Source organism: Copadichromis virginalis, linkage group LG8 (assembly GCF_057382275.1).
Source record: "Copadichromis virginalis isolate Kocher_CV1m ecotype Utaka linkage group LG8, C_Virginalis_male_GT1.1, whole genome shotgun sequence".
NCBI lineage: Eukaryota > Metazoa > Chordata > Actinopteri > Cichliformes > Cichlidae > Copadichromis > Copadichromis virginalis.
The window spans coordinates 2,046,369-2,066,752 of NC_140625.1; the positions used below are offsets into that span (position 1 = coordinate 2,046,369).

The 20,384-nt window shown below is 43.9% G+C and overlaps 2 protein-coding genes across 3 annotated transcripts in view; one reads left to right on the top strand and one right to left on the bottom strand.

Moving 5' to 3' along the window:
* Positions 1 to 19,884, bottom strand: part of LOC146702493 (signal transducer and activator of transcription 5B-like) — a 101,178-nt gene extending 81,294 nt beyond the window's left edge. Inside the window, exons 1-5 of one of the 2 annotated variants that reach the window (XM_085465398.1) lie at positions 19,814 to 19,884; positions 17,538 to 17,619; positions 16,985 to 17,088; positions 13,443 to 13,558; positions 12,473 to 12,575 (exon numbers count right to left, since the gene is read on the bottom strand). The gene's annotated coding sequence lies outside the window, so the exon portion shown is untranslated. The remainder of the gene's footprint in view (positions 1 to 12,472; positions 12,576 to 13,442; positions 13,559 to 16,984; positions 17,089 to 17,537; positions 17,620 to 19,813) is intronic. The other variant, XM_085465400.1, reaches the window with a different exon arrangement.
* Positions 6,485 to 7,675, top strand: LOC146702495 (fatty acid synthase-like). The gene is made up of 3 exons (XM_085465397.1): positions 6,485 to 6,950; positions 7,036 to 7,431; positions 7,583 to 7,675. Exons 1-3 carry the CDS (start codon positions 6,841 to 6,843, stop codon positions 7,611 to 7,613), a joined length of 537 nt encoding a protein of 178 aa, XP_085321523.1. The 5' UTR covers positions 6,485 to 6,840; the 3' UTR covers positions 7,614 to 7,675.
* Positions 19,885 to 20,384: the final 500 nt, after the last annotated feature.

Sequence of the window (20,384 nt, forward strand, 5' to 3'; positions counted from 1 at the left end):
GCTGTACGCTAAGCGGAAGGAAGGGGGCCGGGGACTGGTGAGTGTCAGCACCACAGTCCAGGATGAGACAAGGAACATCCAAGAATACATTGGGAAGATGGCCCCAACTGACCGAGTGCTCAGTGAATACCTCAGGCAGCAGAAACCCAAGAAAGAGGAGGGAGATGAAGAACCATCATGGAAGGACAGGCCCCTGCACGGTATGTACCACCGGCAGATAGAGGAGGTGGCTGATATCCAGAAATCCTACCAGTGGCTGGACAAAGCTGGACTGAAAGACAGCACAGAGGCACTAATCATGGCGGCACAAGAACAAGCTCTGAGTACAAGATCCATAGAGGCTGGGGTCTATCACACCAGGCAAGACCCCAGGTGCAGGCTGTGTAAAGATGCCCCAGAGACAATCCAGCACATAACAGCAGGGTGCAAGATGCTAGCAGGCAAGGCATACATGGAACGCCATAACCAAGTGGCCGGCATAGTGTACAGGAACATCTGTGCCGAGTATAACCTGGAAGTCCCGAGGTCAAAATGGGAGATGCCCCCAAGGGTGGTGGAGAATGACCGAGCTAAGATCCTGTGGGACTTCCAGACGGACAAAATGGTGGTGGCTAACCAACCGGACATAGTGGTGGTAGACAAACAGAAGAAGACGGCCGTAGTGATCGATGTAGCGGTTCCGAATGACAGCAATATCAGGAAGAAGGAACACGAGAAGCTGGAGAAATACCAAGGGCTCAGAGAAGAGCTCGAGAGGATGTGGAGGGTGAAGGTAACGGTGGTCCCCGTGGTAATCGGAGCACTAGGTGCGGTGACTCCCAAGCTAGGCGAGTGGCTCCAGCAGATCCCGGGAACAACATCGGAGATCTCTGTCCAGAAGAGCGCAGTCCTGGGAACAGCTAAGATACTGCGCAGGACCCTCAAGCTCCCAGGCCTCTGGTAGAGGACCCGAGCTTGAAGGATAAACCGCCCGCAGGGGCGTGCTGGGTGTTTTTTTTTTTTTATATATATATATATTTTTTTTATTTTTTATTTTTGGGGGGGGGGGGGGGGGGTGCATTTTACCTTATATGAATAGGTAATGTTTATCAACTGATAATAATTAAATTTTATTAGTAATTATCAGGTATTACCAACTAGCAAACAGGAGATAATTTTACCTCATTTCAATGAGTAAGCAGCTGTTGAATGTATACATAAATATGGGGTAAATTTTACCCAATTTAATTAAGTATTTCATAGCTTTTTATTGAAGTTATTTTATACACAATATATTGAACTAAATCTACCCCAAAAAAGTCAATGCAAATTGTTACCTCAGATTTATTGGGTAGATTCTATAGATGACTTCTTACAGTGCAGCCAGAAACATGTTTCCCCACTTTCACAATGCTGAGGTGTCAAATCCACAACCCCCAACAGATGATTTGTTACACGCGGGTGTGAAGGGCAAGCTTTACTTACACAGCCTCACACACAGTAGATTTTTAAAGTTTTTTGGGTGCAGTGGTTTAGCCACAGGTGCAACATCCACTTTTGATAAAGATCACTCCACCTGTTTATTTCTTAAGAAATGAAGCGTCTTTATTAAGCTCCTATTTATAAATGTCTACACAATAATAGACACCATGTGCTCTGTGACATTATAGTCTTCTACTGCTGCTTCCATTTTAAACTCCCAACCTTTCAGGTTGTTATGAACGACTTATATTTCTAACATTTTGTGATGTAAAAGTGAACCATGTTTTTTTTTTATTTTCTGTGTGATGGAAGGATTAAGACACGAGTTATTTAAACAATTATAAATGACAGTGTGATGGCCATAGTACTTTATATGGGCCAAATGTGTTAAGGATAATGTTTATCAATGTAAAATTGCAAAGAACTTGTGGATAGAATATAACATTTTGTAAACAGTTACCTCAGAAGCTGTACTGTCAGCCCTATGTATGTAAGGTAAAACTTTCCACAGTACTTCCACTTAAGTAACTAAACACATAAAGTCACTCTTACCAATAATCCGCTGCTCCTTGAAAAAGTAGCACAAACAGACAACTGACTGAGCAATGATAAGTAGAGCTACCCGAGGCCGATACTCAAGCAGAAGAAAATTAAAAGTTGTTGTTTTTGTGGCTCGAAAAATTAAAGAATGTATGTTTAATAATTCAACAAGACCCGCACCTTCAACACATGTACATTCAAATTTTGGAACAGGCTCAACATTGCTGTTGTTTAATAGTTTTTATCCGTTCGAAAAAGTCATTTTACGGCTTTAATGTTTCCAGCTGATAAGGAGAATGAGTGCGTTTCAAATGTGCGTCCAAAGGCTTTAAACATCTGTGATAGGTTTGTAGCATAAACCTATTCGTTAAGGACAATTTAATTACACAGCAAAGCAAGACACGAGTAGGCAAAGTTCTTCCTGTTTCTCATGCACGGGAGAGAACCGGACAAACGCCGTTCCTTCGCTTGACCCCAGTTGCTCTCATCCGCTCCCCCGTAACACTGCTCTTTTATTGAGGTTACATGAATATGCATAGGTTCATTAACATATTACGTCTACATACAAACAAAGAGTACCTTGCCTGTGCGTTGTGTAAGTATGTGTGTGTGTGTGTGTGGGGTCAGAGTGTGACCCCATAAATGACTTCCCTAAACCTGCTGGTCTGGAAGTCCAACAGTTCATCTAAACAAAAGGCACTTAGACTAAAACAGATATAGCTACGTTTATCCTACCATAAAACAATAAGAGCAGGTACGACCTCCCCCATGCTCCCAGGATGTGGGCGTGAATGCCAGAGCACTCTGGAATGCACACAAAGCCTCTGCAGACTATTAAGGATCAAACCTCTACCAATCTACAACTAATTATAAAACTCTAAGCCTATATAAGTAGATATTTCTAAGCATAAATGACAATCAACAATACAAACCCTAACAATCTGCTTTGTCTGTAACGACAGTATCAAACTACAGAGCATTGTTTTTACTAAAATTCAACATTTTCAGATGAAAATTTGGCTGCTTTTTGTTTTTTTCACTGTAACACCCCCTCAATGCCATTTTTAGGATATTCTTGGTGATCCCATTTTTCATATTTATGCTTTTGGCACTGAGGGTATCTAATATACACATTGTCACTGTGTTTTGTACTACCAGCTGTGAGGACTCTGCTTTTGCTTTGAGCAGTCTGTTTTTATTTTGTCTCGTGAGTGTTTTTTTCAAACGAGATCCTCGTCAGTTTGATTTTGTTACCACAAACTTTGTCTGAAGTTCACAACAGAGGTAAAGAGATTTAAACACCCCAGTTTAAGGACGCAGCCAGGGGTTGGACCAGCTGCACAGGACAGGTGAAGCAGAGAGTGTCCGGGGAGATGTGCAACAGAAGCAGAGGGAACATTTTACAAGATGATAAATGGCAGATTTAGGTGATTAAGGATTTGTTGACAAGATTAAAAGACACGCCCGTCAGAGTTCAGATAAAACTGAGGTTATTGTAACGGGCGTAAAAATCTTAGAAACACTGTGGCTAACAAGATCCTTACTCTGGATGGCATCGTCTTGAGCCGCCTGTTGTAGTGATTTGGCACATTATAAGTAAAATTGAAACATACAATCCCATAGCACAACATCAACAAAAATAAAAATGCTTTTTACAGAAAAGAATTGTAACTTCACAATTCATCACCGGTTACGTGGGTACATAGGGTAAGTCCTCATCATTATCCCATAGCGGTTCCAGTAATCTCTCAGGGCCTTGGAAGGGTGGCCATGCCCGGTTTACCTCATCAATGTCGGGAGAGTCGCTGAAATACAAAAAAATATTCCTCGTTGTCAGTGTCCATAGTCCACAGTTGTGGTGGTGGAGCTCCACTCTGACACTGGTGAATACGGTGCATCTTCACTCCAATCTTCAAATGTAGGGTTCGTGGCTGGATCTTCAGAGACTAAAGATTGCTCAGGATCCCTGGTACCAAGTACCAGATATGTACCAAGTTCTGTCACTCTGACACTTAGAGTGTCAGAGTGACACTAACCACTAATCAACTGGTTAGTGACCCTAACCAGTTGATTGAGCAGAAGGGCTGGAAGATGCCATTTTCATGGAGAATTTCAAGCCCAACAGATGGGAATTACCATTCTTTTCCAAAGTTGCAGCTGCTAGAGACACAGTGGCCAACTCTATGGTTTTTGAAAATTGCTGCCACTCCTACCAACACCCTTTAATAAGATCAACCCACTTCCAGATCACGCCCCCTTCTGTTATTTTATTTTATTTTGTATGAACTCAAAATCTTTAGAGTTTCATATTTATAAAGTATATCAAAGAATACATTTATACCATTGTATGAGCTACACTTCTTGTAAAAAAAGAAACTGATTGGAAATGCATTTGAGAAAAGCTCCTGCTGTGAGGGCACACACACACACACACACACACACACACGGACACACACACACACACACACACACACACGGACACACACACACACACACACACACACACACACACACACGGACACACACACACACACACACACACACACACACACACACACACACACAGAGAGAGAGGGGGGGGGGGGGGAGATCATTAATACAAACGATTGGAGCTGGTTTTGGATTCTCACTTGTTGTTGGCTTTAATATGAACAGTCACATAAAATTCATTCCAGTTTTTTTGCCTTTGCTTCAATTAAGATGTTTCTTTAAATCTACAACAGCTTTAAATCTACAACAGCTTCCTTTTCAAAGAGTTTACTGACATAGTAAGGAAGTAGCTAGGGAACTCAGTAAGTATGAGCAACAATAGCTTAGGGACAGTTTCTCCAATAAAGAGGAATTCATCATCATCTGCAGTTCGTCAAAAAGTGGCGTATTAAAAACAATTCAGCAGACCCTCAGAGTGCGGATACAAACTGTTTTCAGCTGTAGAGGTAGAGGTACGCTTCATGTACTTATCAACATACAGTTCAGAGGCTTGCATTAGAGTGCTTTGGTGCTTGGGCCTCTTTTATTTAGCACGGTTATACCTTTGTGAATTTAGCTATCATATGTTTCACATGCAACTAAAAATTCAAAAATATATTTTTTAAATCAGTAACTTTGCAAATCTAGAGGAAATGTTTTCGGACAACATATGTGTCACATTTTAAACAGGGTTTGAATAATCAGCGCTGACATACAGACATTTATGCCCTGGGTATAACAGACATGCTTACCTTGTGAAAGGCCCTCGGATTTCTTGGAGCAGAGAAACACGCTGTATTGTTGCTTTTCTCTATTGTATAAGCAGCGCCCGACTGTCAGAAACGCTCTGTACAGGTAGCAAAGTCGGCTCAATGCACATCCAGGAATTAAACTCTTATGAACAGCTATGAATTCATGTTTTCTACATGGCAAAATTGTGTGCTAACTACCTCACACCGCTGTGTCTGGGATCTGAAAAAATAAAAAGTTACAACGATATACCTTGCGGCAGTTGTGAAGTGCTGAGGAAAATACTGTGTGTCTGATGGGGTGTTTTTATATAGGTGGACTTGGTTTCAGTTGGGCTCTGAGATGCAGATATAAAGAGCAGGTTGCAAAGAGAAAGGTGGAAAAACTATGGAGGTTCGGTTAGTCAATAGGAGGTGTAATTGTCAGCCTGCAGAGATAAAGGTGTGGGGTGTAAGAAGATGTGGAGGTTCAGTTGGACATGGTTTCAGTTGACCTCTGACATGATAAGATAAGATAATGGAACTGTGTCAATGGAAAATTGTACTGAGTAGTCAGTATAAGCTTTTAGTGATATAAGAGGGCTGCAGAGAGGATCATTGGTGTCTCTCTCCCTTCCCTCCAGGACATTTACAGCACCCGTCTCACTAAAAAAGCCCTTTGCATAGCGGCTGATCCCACGCACCCAATGCAAAGCTTCTTCAAGCTGCTGCCGTCAGGGAGGAGACTGCGGAGTCTCCAGGCCAGGACCAGCAGGCTGAAGGACAGCTTCATCCATCAGGCTGTCAGGAAGCTTAACTCCCTTCCGATTCTGCCCCTTCTCCCCTCCTCTCCTCCACGGTCTCACTGAACTCTGTCACACACACACACACACACACACACACACACACACACACACACACGTCACTGAACAAATGTATTAATTCCTGTTGTATAAATAAAGAAAGCAGACGGTGACAGAGCACAAGTCCGTGAGTGTCTCTTACGTGTAGGAGTGCTCTGTCACTTGTCCTCGCGAGTAAAAACGACTGCAGTGTTTGTGTTTTCTAACTCAAGTGTCTCAGCTGAAGAATTGCGGGGTGATTTAAAGAAATCCCCTGTCATTTAAATTGGTCCTTCGAGCTTAGCGATGGAAACAACAGACACATTTCTGTGACTCCAATCCAAGGTCTGACTGCCGTATCCTGGCGTCGTGGGAAGCCAGCACCGAAGTCTGTCGACAGCCCTCTCCAGGTAGAGGTGAAAGTAAAGGTGAAAGTAAAGGTGAAAGTCTAAAAACAATACATTTTATTTTCTAAAGTAACTTCTCAGTCAAGACGGTTTGTTTACATTTACGACGTCTTCCACCTTCCAGCAGGCGCCTCACTCGCTGTCTAATGCTGACGTTGCTGTCAGTGTTTGGATCCTGCATTATTACTGCATTATTACTGCATTATTACTGCATACTAGAATGATGGTCAGATCCCTTTGTTGGACTTCAATAGCTGCAGTGTCACATGACATGCAACGAAAACAAAAGCAAGAACGATGCTAACGATGTCGACTCAAGTTTCTCAATTATCAGATGCTAACATGCTAACAGCTAAACTACTGCCAGTTAACGTTTAAAGTGACCGTTTGTTGATGTTTGTTTGCATTCAGGTGTTGAAAGACGGTATGTTGGAGAATTTAACTCCTCAGCTTTATCTCGAAGTTAACAAACCTAAAAATGACGGCACCATCAACCTGGACAGGTAAGTTAGAAGAGTGGCTCCTCCCTCTGTGTGTCACTGGGTACCATCATGAGCTGACCTCTGGATGTTTCCATCCCCTCTCTAGAGTAACAAGGAAACTGTGTCCAGAGCTCAGACACTTTGTGGCCTTCTCTTCAGTCAGCTGTGGCCGTGGCAACGCTGGCCAAAGTAATTATGGCTACGCCAACTCTGCGATGGAGCGCGTGTGTGAGAAGCGCCACTATGATGGCCTGCCTGGACTTGCAGTCCAGTGGGGTGCCATTGGTGATGTTGGGGTGGTTCTAGAGACCATGGGTGGGAATGACGTTGTGATCGGTGGCACCCTCCCGCAGCGCATGGCCTCCTGTCTGGAAGTGCTGGACTTCTTCCTGTGCCAGCAGCACCCAGTGGTGTCCAGCTTTGTGCTGGCGGAGAGGACGGTCGTAAAGAGTGAAGCAGGAAACCAGAAAGACTTGGGTGGACGCTGTAGCTCACATTCTAGGTAAGAGTCAGGTTATACCAAACTAGCGTTCATAAAGGTGTTATATAAGAAAAGACCGCCGTCCTGAGTCGCTTTGGTGATCTTTGAGGTTACTTTGTATCACAGACATCGACTCATTTCTTCGTTGTTTTTAACTTCTTCTCACTCACAGGTGTGCGGGATGTCAGCAGTCTGAATGCTGACACCTCATTGGCTGATTTGGGTCTGGACTCTTTGATGGGCGTTGAGGTTCGCCAGACTCTGGAACGCGACTATGACATCGTCATGGCCATGAGGGATATCCGCCAGCTCACCATTAACAAGTTGCGAGAGCTGGCCAATAGCAAGCCAGAAGGACAAAGCGGTATGAAGAGCTGCTTTTTAAATGCAGAAAGATCTTTGAAAAGGTTTCAGGTTGTAAAAAAGCACTTATGTATTTGTTTAAATCGAGCTGTTAAGACTCTTGTTAATATGAAATGTGTTATCATGTGTACAAACATAACTGAGTACATCTCCACACACCCACCCACACACTGTGGGGGGGCCACAGCCCTGTCCTCCAGGGCATGGAGGAGATCAAGACTCCAGACATCCAGAGGCCCTCAGAACACAAGAGACCAAGGAACACCAACAGAGGGGCAGCCGCGCCACTGTCCCAGTAAGAGCTGAGGAGAGTCCCAGATGAGGGGTCACTCAGCAGCCGCGGAGCAGAAGCCAGGGGGGGTTGCAGTGGCGCGCCCGTGAGCTCCGCCGGCAGCCAGCTGTGCCTGAGTGACCGAGCCCCAGGCCGAGAGGCGGAGGGCACCCCACCCCCCGAAGTGGCCCGAGCGAGCCCCAGGCTCCAGGCCCCGATAAGCGGCTGCCAAGGAGTGAGCTGCTGTGTACCTGGACGCCCATCCCCAGACACAAAGAACCACCAACGCACCGATGTCTGAGGGAGTCCGCCACTGGCAGGGGAAGTGGTGGTGGGGGGAGATAGGCCTCCAAACCTTGGAGGGCCTGAGATGTCCCCAGAGAGGTGGCGTCTGATACCCAACCTGACATATAGACACAGACATACAGGCACACACAGACACAAACATCCATTCCCACCCTCATGCTCTCACATGCACTTACTCCACACTCAACCAACGTGGAGACAGACATAAAGAGACGCTGTACACACGATCACACTCCCCAAGCGTACTCTACGAACCGGGTCTAGGTACCCTTGCCCCTGGAGGGGGGAACTGCACCCAGACCCAGGTGCTGTTACCCTTTTCCCTGCGGTGGGGGGAGGCAGACCGCCCCGACTCCGCAGCAGCAGGGAGGCCCCACACTCCAGACCGCAGTCGGACGGCCAACTCCTTCTCCTAGCCCCCCCGCTCCAGCAGGTCGCAGAGAATGGGGGTGAGAGAAGACTCCAAACCTCCCTCCACCCGCTCATTGTAGTGTTGATGCATGTGTGTTCTAAGGTGCATTTAAACCCAGGAGGGCATGGAGCTACCTGCCAGAGAGCAGCAGGTAAGCGCATGGTCCCTCCTGCTAGCCCTCAATGTCTACGTGTATTTAAAATTGAGAGGTGGGCAATGATGCCAGGGGTGAGGTTGTACACCCTGATGGTAATTTGGATTCCGTGCATCGTGCCCACCCCCAAGATCCTATATGTATGTGTAATGAGAGTGTGAGTAATGTGAATGTCTAAGTTGTGGGATAAAATTGAGGCAGAGGCAGCCAGAAGGGGACCGGGGGGGGGGGGGGGGGGGGGGGTGTGTAGCCTCCTCTGCACCCTGGTGACATACCCCTACTCCAAGGCCCTGCATGTGTGGGTGATTGTGGTGGAGCGGGAAGAGGGAGGCAGCTGGAGATTGGGAGGGAAGGGAGGGAGGGGCAAGTGGCCCCTCCCTGGGGCCAGCTCCCCCACTGACCCCAGTAGGCACCCCCATACTCCACAACCCGCTTGGGAAAGGGGGCCCAGGCCCATCCAGACCGGGGCCCAGAACAGCAGCGCCGCCTGACCCCACCACAGAGAAAACTGCACCCACCCCACCATCCACTCATCTTCCAGACTACACAAGACAATAGACACCCAGGCTGAGATCTTCCTCCACTTCCCATATATCTCTCCCCACCTTCAGAGTGAGTTCCTGGAGAGAGGCGAGCTCCTGCAAGATGTAACAGCCTCCCCCACCAGTTGAAGAGCCCCCAGGTGGCTCGATGCACCGGTGGCACCCTGCGCCAGGGCTGTGGCCCCCCCACCCCCACTAGGTGATGGAGCTGAGTGTGGATGTCCGGTGAATTGGTTTGGCAGTGTGAGCAGTTGTTGGTAGACGTAAAGCCCATCTTGAACATCCGGTGACCTGTATAGTGCACTCTATGTAATATTTTGTATTGAATTAATTGAAGACTGGGATTTCTGATTAGATGAAAGGTTTTTAAGCAAATCTGAGACCAGAAGTTTAGGTCTAAGTTAACTGATAAATCCGCTTCCCATTTTGCAATAGGAAGTGATATTGATTCATCTGTTTTAGAAAGCATTCTGTATATTTTGGATAGTAATTTGGGGGTTTTAAGAGTAAGAAATTGAACCACACTTGGTGGTGTTTGTAGTTCAACTTGACCTGGTTTAAATTTCTTTTTTACTATGGATTTAATTTGTTGATATTCTAAAAATCTTTTCTTGTTGATCCCATATTGTGTAACTAGTCCGTCAAATGAAATAAATTCTGTTCCTTCTAGTATATGTTCTAAATATTTGATTAATTTACCACTCCAATCTGAAAAGTTTATCATATTATTGTTTTGTAATATGTCAGGGTTGTTCCAGATAGGTGTACGTTTGCATGGGATTAATGAAGACGCCGTCAATTTTAGAAACTCCCACCATGCTGTCAGAGAAGAGCTGATGCTGATGCTTTTGAAGCATTCATGTCGTTGGATGTTTGAGCTGATAAATGGTAGGTCTGAGATCTCTAGATTATTGCAAAGTGCTTGTTCTACATCTAGCCAAGGTTCATCTAAGAGGGTATGTTTTAGCCATCCTGAGATAAACTGAAGCCTGTTGGCTAAGAAGTAGTGCTGAAAGTTAGGCAGTTCTAGTCCTCCTTTATCCTTGGTCTTTTGTAGTGTTTTTAAGCTTATATGTGGGGGTTTATTTTTCCAAAGGAATTTGGACATACATGAATCTAGAGATCTGAACCAATCTTGTGGCGGTTTAGTTGGGATCATTGAGAATAAATAATTTATTTTTGGTAAGACCATCATTTTTATAGCGGCAACCCTTCCCATGAGTGATATGGGTAGACATTTCCATCTAGCCAGATCATCTTCTACCTTCTTTAAAAGTGGGATATGGTTTAATTTAGTTAGATCTGCAAGCTTGGGAGAAACATTAATACCTAAATATTTTATATTTCCCGATTGCAGTGGTGTAGAAGAGGAATTATGGAGGGAGCAATTAATCGGTAGGACTGTAGATTTTGACCAGTTAATTGAGTAATCTGATATTCTTGCAAAAGAGTTTATCAATTCAATCACCCCAGAGATATTGGTTTGTGAATTTTGGAGAAAGAGTAACACATCATCCGCATAAAGGCTGATTTTATGTTCCACGTTCTTGCATTTTATGCCCTTAATTACTGAATTCTGTCTAATTGCTGCTGCTAGTGGTTCAATAAAAATTGCAAACAGTGAAGGGGAGAGTGGGCATCCCTGCCTGGTGCCCCTCAAGAGACAGAAGTTGGAGGATGTCTGGTCATTTGTTCTGACACAAGCTGTTGGGGAATTATATAATATTTTTAACCAGTTTATGAAAGAGGATCCAAAACCAAATTTGTGTAAAGTTGCAAACAGAAATTTCCAGTTAACTCTGTCAAATGCTTTTTCTGCATCTAAAGAAAATATTGTAGTTTCTAGGTTTTTACTGTATGAGTAGTCTATCAAATTAAGTAATCTACGTGTATTTGTTGATGAGTGCCTACCTTTTATGAAACCAGTTTGGTCAGGATGAATTAAGAGGGGGGTTATTTTCTCCAGTCTCTTTGAGAGAGCTTTGCAGATTATTTTAAGGTCTACATTTATAAGGGATATTGGACGATAGCTTGAGGGATATACAGGGTCTTTGCCTGGTTTTAGCAGGAGATTAATGTTTGCAGAATTCATATTTGATGGAAGTCTGCCCTTTTCTTTAATTTCCAACAACGTTCTGTAGAAAACTGGTGCTAGAATCGATACCCCCCCCCAATTTTTTTGCACATGTCGAGGAGCGTGTCAGGCTACATTTCACTGTGTGTTATACTTGTATAACTATGCATGTGACAAATAAAGAACCTTGAACCTTAAGATAAGATGGGGCCTGATTATTTAAGACCTTGAAGGAGCAGGATTTTGGATTCATGTTCCAGTTGATGCATCAGAGTCAATCTGGGATCCAGTGTGGAGCACATGGACACTTTTAAGGCTTAAAGAACAAACCGATGATTCGATTAGATACTCGGCTCCATCTCTGGAGTCACGGCCACCAAAGCTTTGTTTCTGCTAACACTGTAAACATATACAAATGCACATTAATAGTTGTTACAGCAGAAAGAGAAAAAGAAGCGTCAAAGACAGGAAGGAGATCTGCTCCACTGCGGAGAGAGCTGCACAACTTTGTTCCTGCAGAATTGTCACACAGTCAAACTGATAATTCTTCATTTTTCATTGATAGTTAAACAGACTGGTTCTTATAGCTCTGAACGTGCTTCACAGCACAGCAGCAGCAATTGTGTGTTTCAGGAAGAAACAACGTTACAATAGAGCAGACTCTCCTGACACTGACAGACAACACTGCGTCTTTACATCAGTGCTGACCACGTCCTTCCAGTTTCATCTACATGAAGCATATATAAATAAAACAGCGCTGACTTCATGTCTTGTTCTAGGACCGGGACACCGACCTATTCTTGATGCTGATATTGAATAAGTGGTTGACTGGTGTATGTGTGTACCTCTAAAGATGTCTCTATAGATGACAAATACATGACTGTATACATGAAACTGACAGCAAGACGTGGGAAGGACACGGAGGCAGAGTGAGAGTTACCCTCTGAGCACTGATGAAGAGTCTGTGGATTATACTGCCAGCCAGGCCCTGGCCTGCTCCTGTCACTACCACCTCTGGTTCCTCCAGCAGGGAGCTCACAAACCTAGAGACAACACACAATGTGGGAAATGTTACAATATTCCCACAAAACAAAACACTTAAATAAGAACATGTAAAACCTGAAGACACCAAAACTATAAATAAGACCACCAACATGAGCGAGAAAGAAACATCATCATCATCATCGTTTATTTGTATAGCACTTTAAGAACACACCAGGCAGACCAAAGTGCTGAACAACACAGATCAAAACAACAACCAAATTAAAAATACCATAAAATCATTACATACAATAAAATAAATAAGAAGGTGTCAGTTTCCTACAGTTAAAAGCCAGGGAATAAAAATAGGTTTTCAATCTGGACTGAAAGACCTGCACTGATGACGCTTGTCTAATTTGGAGGGGAAGGTTATTCCAGAGCATCGGAGCCGCAATTGAAAAGGCACGGTCTCCTCTGCATTTCAGCCGCGACTTAGGGACCGACAGCAGCAGCTGCTCAGCTGAACGGAGCGAGCGAGGAGGAACATGTGGCTTCAGCAAGTCAGATAAGTACACAGGAGCCAGACCATTTAAAGATTTAAAAACCAATAAAAGGACCTTAAAACGAACCCTAAAATCAATGGGAAGCCAATGCAAGGAAGCCAGAACCGGAGTGATGTGATCGAATCTCCTACTACCGGTTAAAAATCGCGCCGCCGCGTTTTGCACTAACTGCAGGCGTGACAAGGTGAAAGGTGAAACGTGTGAACTGACTGTGATCCTTCAGACGGCGTCTTTGTGAAACGTTAACAGATTCATCGTGACAACCTGTTACTGACAAACTATCTATAGTGACGGTGAAGACAGTTACATGTCACCAACAGCACAAACAAAGCTGTCAGTGAGCGCAGCTCAAACTCTGCGACTCACTTCTTCAGTTCATCAGCAGCCTCTCCGCTGTCGTCCTCAGGAATGGAGAACTTGGCCTTGAGCGAGCGAGCTTGAGTGATGACTGTCTCCATGCTCAGCAGCTGGTTAATGAAATCCTGCACACAGGACAAGAACAACTGTCTGCTCAATCCTGACAGCATGAGACCCCAAGACTGTCACATTTATACACATACAGTGGGGCAAAAAAGTATTTAGTCAGCCACCGATTGTGCAAGTTCCCCCACTTAAAATGATGACAGAGGTCAGTAATTTGCACCAGAGGTACACTTCAACTGTGAGAGACAGAATGTGAAAAAAAAATCCATGAATCCACATGGTAGGATTTGTAAAGAATTTATTCGTAAATCAGGGTGGAAAATAAGTATTTGGTCACCTCAAACAAGGAAAATCTCTGGCTCTCACAGACCTGTAACGTCTTCTGTAAGAAGCTTTTCTGTCCCCCACTCGTTACCTGTATGAATGGCACCTGTTTGAACTCATCATCTGTATAAAAGACACCTGTCCACAGCCTCAAACAGTCAGACTCCAAACTCCGCCATGGCCAAGACCAAAGAGCTTTCGAAGGACACCAGGAAAAGTATTGTAGACCTGCACCAGACTGGGAAGAGTGAATCTACAATAGGCAAGCAGCTTGGTGTGAAAAAAATCAACTGTGGGAGCAATCATCAGAAAATGGAAGACATACAAGACCACTGATAATCTCCCTCGATCTGGGGCTCCACGCAAGATCTCATCCCGTGGGGTTAAAATGATCATGAGAACGGTGAGCAAAGATCCCAGAACCACACAGGGGGACCTGGTGAATGACCTGCAGAGAGCTGGGACCAAAGTAACAAAGGTCACCATCAGTAACACACTACAACGGCAGGGAATCAAATCCCGCAGTGCCAGACGTGTTCCGCTGCTGAAGCCAGTGCATGTCCAGGCCCGTCTGAAGTTTGCCAGAGAGCACATGGATGATACAGCAGAGGATTGGGAGAATGTCATGTGGTCAGATGAAACCAAAGTAGAACTTTTTGGTATAAACTCAACTCGTCGTGTTTGGAGGAAGAAGAATACTGAGTTGCATCCCAAGAACACCATACCTACTGTGAAGCATGGGGGTGGAAACATCATGCTATGGGGCTGTTTTTCTGCCAAGGGGACAGGACGACTGATCCGTGTTAAGGACAGAATGAATGGGGCCATGTATCGTGAGATTTTGAGCCAAAACCTCCTTCCATCAGTGAGAACTTTGAAGATGAAACGAGGCTGGGTCTTCCAACATGACAATGATCCAAAACACACCGCCCGGGCAACAAAGGAGTGGCTCCGTAAGAAGCATTTGAAAGTCCTGGAGTGGCCTAGCCAGTCTCCAGACCTCAACCCCATAGAAAATCTGTGGCGGGAGTTGAAAGTCCGTGTTGCTCGGCGACAGCCCCAAAACATCACTGCTCTCGAGAAGATCTGCATGGAGGAATGGGCCAAAATACCAGCTACTGTGTGTGCAAACCTGGTAAAGACCTATAGTAAACGTTTGACCTCTGTTATTGCCAACAAAGGTTATGTTACAAAGTATTGAGTTGTATTTTTGTTATTGACCAAATACTTATTTTCCACCCTGATTTACGAATAAATTCTTTACAAATCCTACCATGTGGATTCATGGATTTTTTTTTTCCACATTCTGTCTCTCACAGTTGAAGTGTACCTCTGGTGCAAATTACTGACCTCTGTCATCATTTTAGGTGGGGGAACTTGCACAATCGGTGGCTGACTAAATACTTTTTTGCCCCACTGTACATGGTTTTTCCTACGTGGAACGTTATAGGCTGAGTCTCGGGGTGTAAAAGGCGTGTTTGGAGTCACAGTGGATACATGGCATACTTAAATGTACTTTGAGAAAGCCAAGAATACTTTTACACAACAAGACTGTCCAATCAAGCAAAAATAACATGGTGGGGTTTAGCTGTGCAGCTGTACAGTGTTATTCAAAGAAAAGGGGCTGTATGGATACTGAGTGCTAGTGAGAAGAACATTTTTATATGTGAAGAAGTGATGATTGTTCTCAGACTTTAGGACAGTATTAAAGCAGGTGTTTAATGCACCTAACGTGTGATCAAACTCAATAATAACAATCTCAGTCTCTGTTTTCGATCACTGATAAACACATCCGATATCAGCAGAGTATAAAAGCTTTGAGCCCAGGTGGGAACAGCCGAAGGAATTACCTAGGTTTAGAAAAAAGTTAGCCATCACTGAGGAAGCACTGGAGTTTATTACTCCAGCTCCCACTACAATCCCACTGCACCACACCCCTGTTTTCATGGTTCAGCCATCAATGGCCATAATAATTATCAGCCAAGTTCTCAGCCATGGTGCACACTGTCCAATCACCTCATGTACAGCACATACTCAACTACAACTAGGGATGGGTATCGTTTAGGTTTTATCCAATACCGGTGCCAAACCGGTACTTTTGAAACGGTGCCGGTGCTTAAAGAATGGAGAACACAAAATTGGCCCAAAAACCTCTCGTGTTCAGCTGTTTTTTTGTAAAAAGATAACAATGTTAGCCTTTTCTGCAGCTATGGGGCATATATGGTATCACTCTTGGCTGGAAGCAGTGCTTAAACAATGGAAAAACACAAACTTTGTCCAAAAACCTCTCATGTTTAACTGTTTTCCACTTTTTCTTTGGTCATTTTAGCCTTTTTGGCCAGGGTGAAGGGAGCATCTGCCATCAAACAAGAAGACAGCCGCATGTAGCTATGATGATGTTTGCTAGTTCACCTTACGTACATTAATGTAATAACGTGGTTAGCCTACTCACGCAGAGAAGAACGGCTGCTGCTGCCATCATCATCTGTCATCATGTCTGCTAGACTGGCAGGGCTAGGGGCCAGGACTCTCCTCTTCGGGTTCTCGGGGGATGTTGCTAACTCCGGGTCCGATAACTGGCAACCCACCCACAGTAGATGTGCTCGGTGTGAGGTCTCGCAGCAAGCTATCAAATACGGCGCATTTCTCGGCTTTTAACAAAACGCTATGTGTCGCCAGGTGTTTCATCAGATTCGAGGTGTTACCTCCTTTGACAGTATCACAGTATCAGCTTAAAGCACTTGTTGCTGCTGAGTTTGCATCTTTTGCTGTGAAGTAGAGCCAGACTTTGACCGCTTCGCCTTGGGCATTTTGAATCTGTAGCTCTGCTCTAAAAGAACGTACGTACCTGGCCCCGCCTACTATCCTCGGAAACGTAAAATGATTGGCTAGAATCTAAAGTGTGTCACAGCTCAGGAAAAAAAAAAGCACCGAAATAAAGCACCGAAATGTGCGCTGCTTTTCGGTCTGGTTACTACCGTTTATGTCAGAACCGGTGCCATCATGGCACCGGACACCGGTACCCATCCCTAACTACAACACAAACACAGTTAACAATCAATTAATAATTTATTTAAAAACAAAACTTTTTTGGGTGAATCTAATGATACTTTCTTTTAAACTGAATTATTTGTGGAAAGTCCGGTCGAGTTTTCACTGACCTCTAACTTCTTGTAGTCCTGGTTGGGGGACTGCAGGAGCTTGCTCGCTTGAACTGTAGCTTCCTGAATGGTTTTTTGCACTGATGGAATATCTTCAGCAGACTCTGAAAGAGAAGAAATGACAGTGTTTCCAGAGTGACAGAAAGCTGTGATTAAAAGAAAGACCTGCCACGTTTGTAACCTCAATTACTGTTAACATGAGAAAAAGCCTAAAATCGAGTAAACCTGCAAACTATTATCTTACTAATACAGATCCTTTTGAAATAGACAAAACCTTCACAACATTTTATAATAATCTTTACAGAGATTAAAACATATCCACAAAGTCTTGATGGATTATTATTGGAGTTAATTATAATAATAATAACAATTATTATTATTATTATTATTACACAGTAACAGCAAACAAAGTAAGTCTTCCTCAGACCCACAGATAAGGATGATGATGAAGAGGCTCCGAGACCACGTGATAAGCAACAAAGCCGTCACACCGACTGCTCAGTGTGCAGAAAACATGTGACTGTAATTTTTAGAAAGTATCATCAGTTTTTACCTTATTGGCTCTTCCCGGTCACCGAATGGAAACTTCCCAAACTCCACCCCCCCCACCTCGCCACCAAGGAGCGCATCAAAATCTGCCAGAAAAAACACAAAAAAACTGAATAATCGTCCAAACAGCAGAGCAGGCAGTCTGTCACCAGAGCCCACCCAGGGCGTCCTCACAGTCAGGGAGTTCAGTAACACAACCAACCTCTGTTTGTGACACACACACACACGTAAAACATATTGAACGCATCACCAATTGTCTACATATATTTCTAAAGGTGATGTTCACATGAAATTCTCACTAGATGTTGGTAACAACCCATCCAATCCACACATGCAGAGAAACAACTTTAAATCAAACAATATAACAAATAAACTCGATGTATTGTGAGTCTTTCTACGTACGATGGTGAAAATTCAAAATCCTGCTCCTCACATACAAGGTCTTAAATAAGGCTTTGCCAACTCCAGGCCTCGAGGGCTGGTGTCCTGCAGGTTTTAGATCTCACCCTGGGTCTATACACCTGAATCAAAGGATTAGTTCATTACCAGGCCTCTGGAGAACTTCAAGACATGTTGAGGAGGTGAATTAGCCGTTTAAATCATCTGTGTTGGATCAAGGACACATCTAAAACCTGCAGGACACCGGCCCTCGAGGCCTGGAGTTCGATGCCTGTGTCTTAAATAATCAGGCCCCATCTTATCTTAATGACCTTGTAGTACCATATCACCCTATTAGAGCACTTCGCTCTCGCTCTGCAGGCCTACTTGTTGTTCCTAGAGTATTTAAAAGTAGAATGGGAGGCAGAGCCTTCAGTTTTCAGGCCCCTCTTCTGTGGAACCAGCTTCCAGTTTGGATTCAGGAGACAGACACTATCTCTACTTTCAAGATCAGGCTTCAAACTTTCCTTTTTGCTAAAGCATATAGTTAGGGCTGGACCAGGTGACCCTGAACCCTCCCTTAGTTATGCTGCAATAGACGTAGGCTGCCGGGGGATTCCCATGATGCACTGGGTGTTTCTTCTTCACTCACTATGTATTAACAGACCTCTCTGCATTGAATCATATCTGTTATTAACCTCTGTCTCTCTTCCACAGCAGGTCTTTATCCTGTCTTCCTTCTCTCACCCCAACCAATCACAGCAGATGGCCCCGCCCCTCCCTGAGCCTGGTTCTGCTGGAGGTTTCTTCCTGTTAAAAGGGAGTTTTTCCTTCCCACTGTCACCAAAGTGCTTGCTGATCGGGGGTCATATGATTGTTGGGTTTTTCTCTGTATCTATTATTGTACGATACTGTGCAATATAAAGCACCTTGAGGCGACTGTTGTTGTGATTTGGTGCTGTATAAATAAAATGGAATTGAACAGGTAAAAATATGGCGACATCAGGAGTTTCAGACGGTGAGAGAATGAATCTCGCTGCAAAAGTAACGATGTTTTAAACCCTGCATGTCAACGTCTCCCTGCACACCAAGCAAACATTAAATAAACTGTTTTATAGTCACTGTCTCGACTTGTTTCTGTAATTTGATGTCATCCATTTTTTTTATTTTTGTCATTTTTATAGGAACAACAGAGCAGCTTTTTCATTTCAGTCGTTTTATTTTGACTCATGATTCTTTTCTTGACGTCGTTTTTTGTTGCTGTGATCTTTTCATGTTAAAGTCTAGTGTTGACCACAGAAAGAGACTTACTGTGATTATACTGTAATCTGTGAAAATCCTCTGTGTGCAGCTGATGGTTAAAAGAAAACATTTCAGTTCATTCAGATCATTTTTATGTTGACAATAGAAAACCATCCTGAATGGTCGGTTTGAATAAGTGCAAATTTATATGGTTTCACACAAGAAGCGTCTCATGATGGGTAAAACCAACAAGCTCTCTCAAGACCTTTGCACACTTAAGACTGATGGCATCGGCTACAGAAGAATTTCTAAGTTACTGAAGGTTCCAGTGAGCACTGTTGGGGCCATAAACCTGGCGTTGCCCCTGCAGGGTTTTTATTTATTTACGATAAACCAGCCACGACCAAGCGCTCCCCACACGATTTCAGACAGACGAGTGAAAAGACTTATCAGAAGAACGACCTGGAACCAGCAGGTACAATCGTTCCACAGGAAACAACAACATGACCTGCATCACACACACGCCTCCTAAAAGCCACTGGCAGGGTTTCTGGATGTCAGCCACTTGCTGACATGTATTTAAAAATTTTTTATAATTTCTTAATAATAATATTAAATTTTTTTTATTTGTGTATTAATACCATAACATGTACTGCCTACCTGGAGGCTGCTGTGGCCATGAATACTGCTGCCAGTCTTGGAGCACGTAGGTGAAGCGAATGGCGATGTTGAAGGGAACAGGGAACAACCCTGATGACAACAGGAAGACATCAGCTCATGTTTATGGTAACAAGCTGCAGCATTAATCTCTCTGTACAGGCGTGGATTACACCTCGTCATTGTCGGCTGTTTCTGGGAACATACTGAACACATTTAACCCTCATGTGTGGATGATGACAACATCAATCAGGATTTTTATTCTTCTTTAGGAATGAATATAAGATTTTTGAACTTCATTTTTTAAATGTCCACTTAGGTGGACAACATCGGTTTTGACTTATGAAGGGTATGGAGACATCAGTGTGTAGTGTTTCTGTGCAAGTTTACCATCAACATCAACACAAATACAAGAAAACAGCCTTTGAATAGCTGCAGACCACTGTGCATGAAAGGGTTAAACAACGTGATGTCTGGGAATCCATTGTGTTTCCAGGAATAGGAATAAACAAAGTTCAAACAAACTGATCATTAAACATCATCATCATCATCATCATCATCGTTTATTTGTATA

What these genes read in the sequence shown, in the direction of transcription:
- LOC146702495 (XM_085465397.1), top strand. Translation starts at nt 6,841, where the DNA reads ATGTTTGTTTGCATTCAGGTGTTGAAAGACGGTATGTTGGAGAATTTA. An exon ending in GGCACCATCAACCTGGACAG is followed by an intron (nt 6,951 to 7,035) that starts GTAAGTTAGAAG and finishes TCCCCTCTCTAG; the next exon opens with AGTAACAAGGAAACTGTGTC. An exon ending in CGCTGTAGCTCACATTCTAG is followed by an intron (nt 7,432 to 7,582) that starts GTAAGAGTCAGG and finishes TCTCACTCACAG; the next exon opens with GTGTGCGGGATGTCAGCAGT.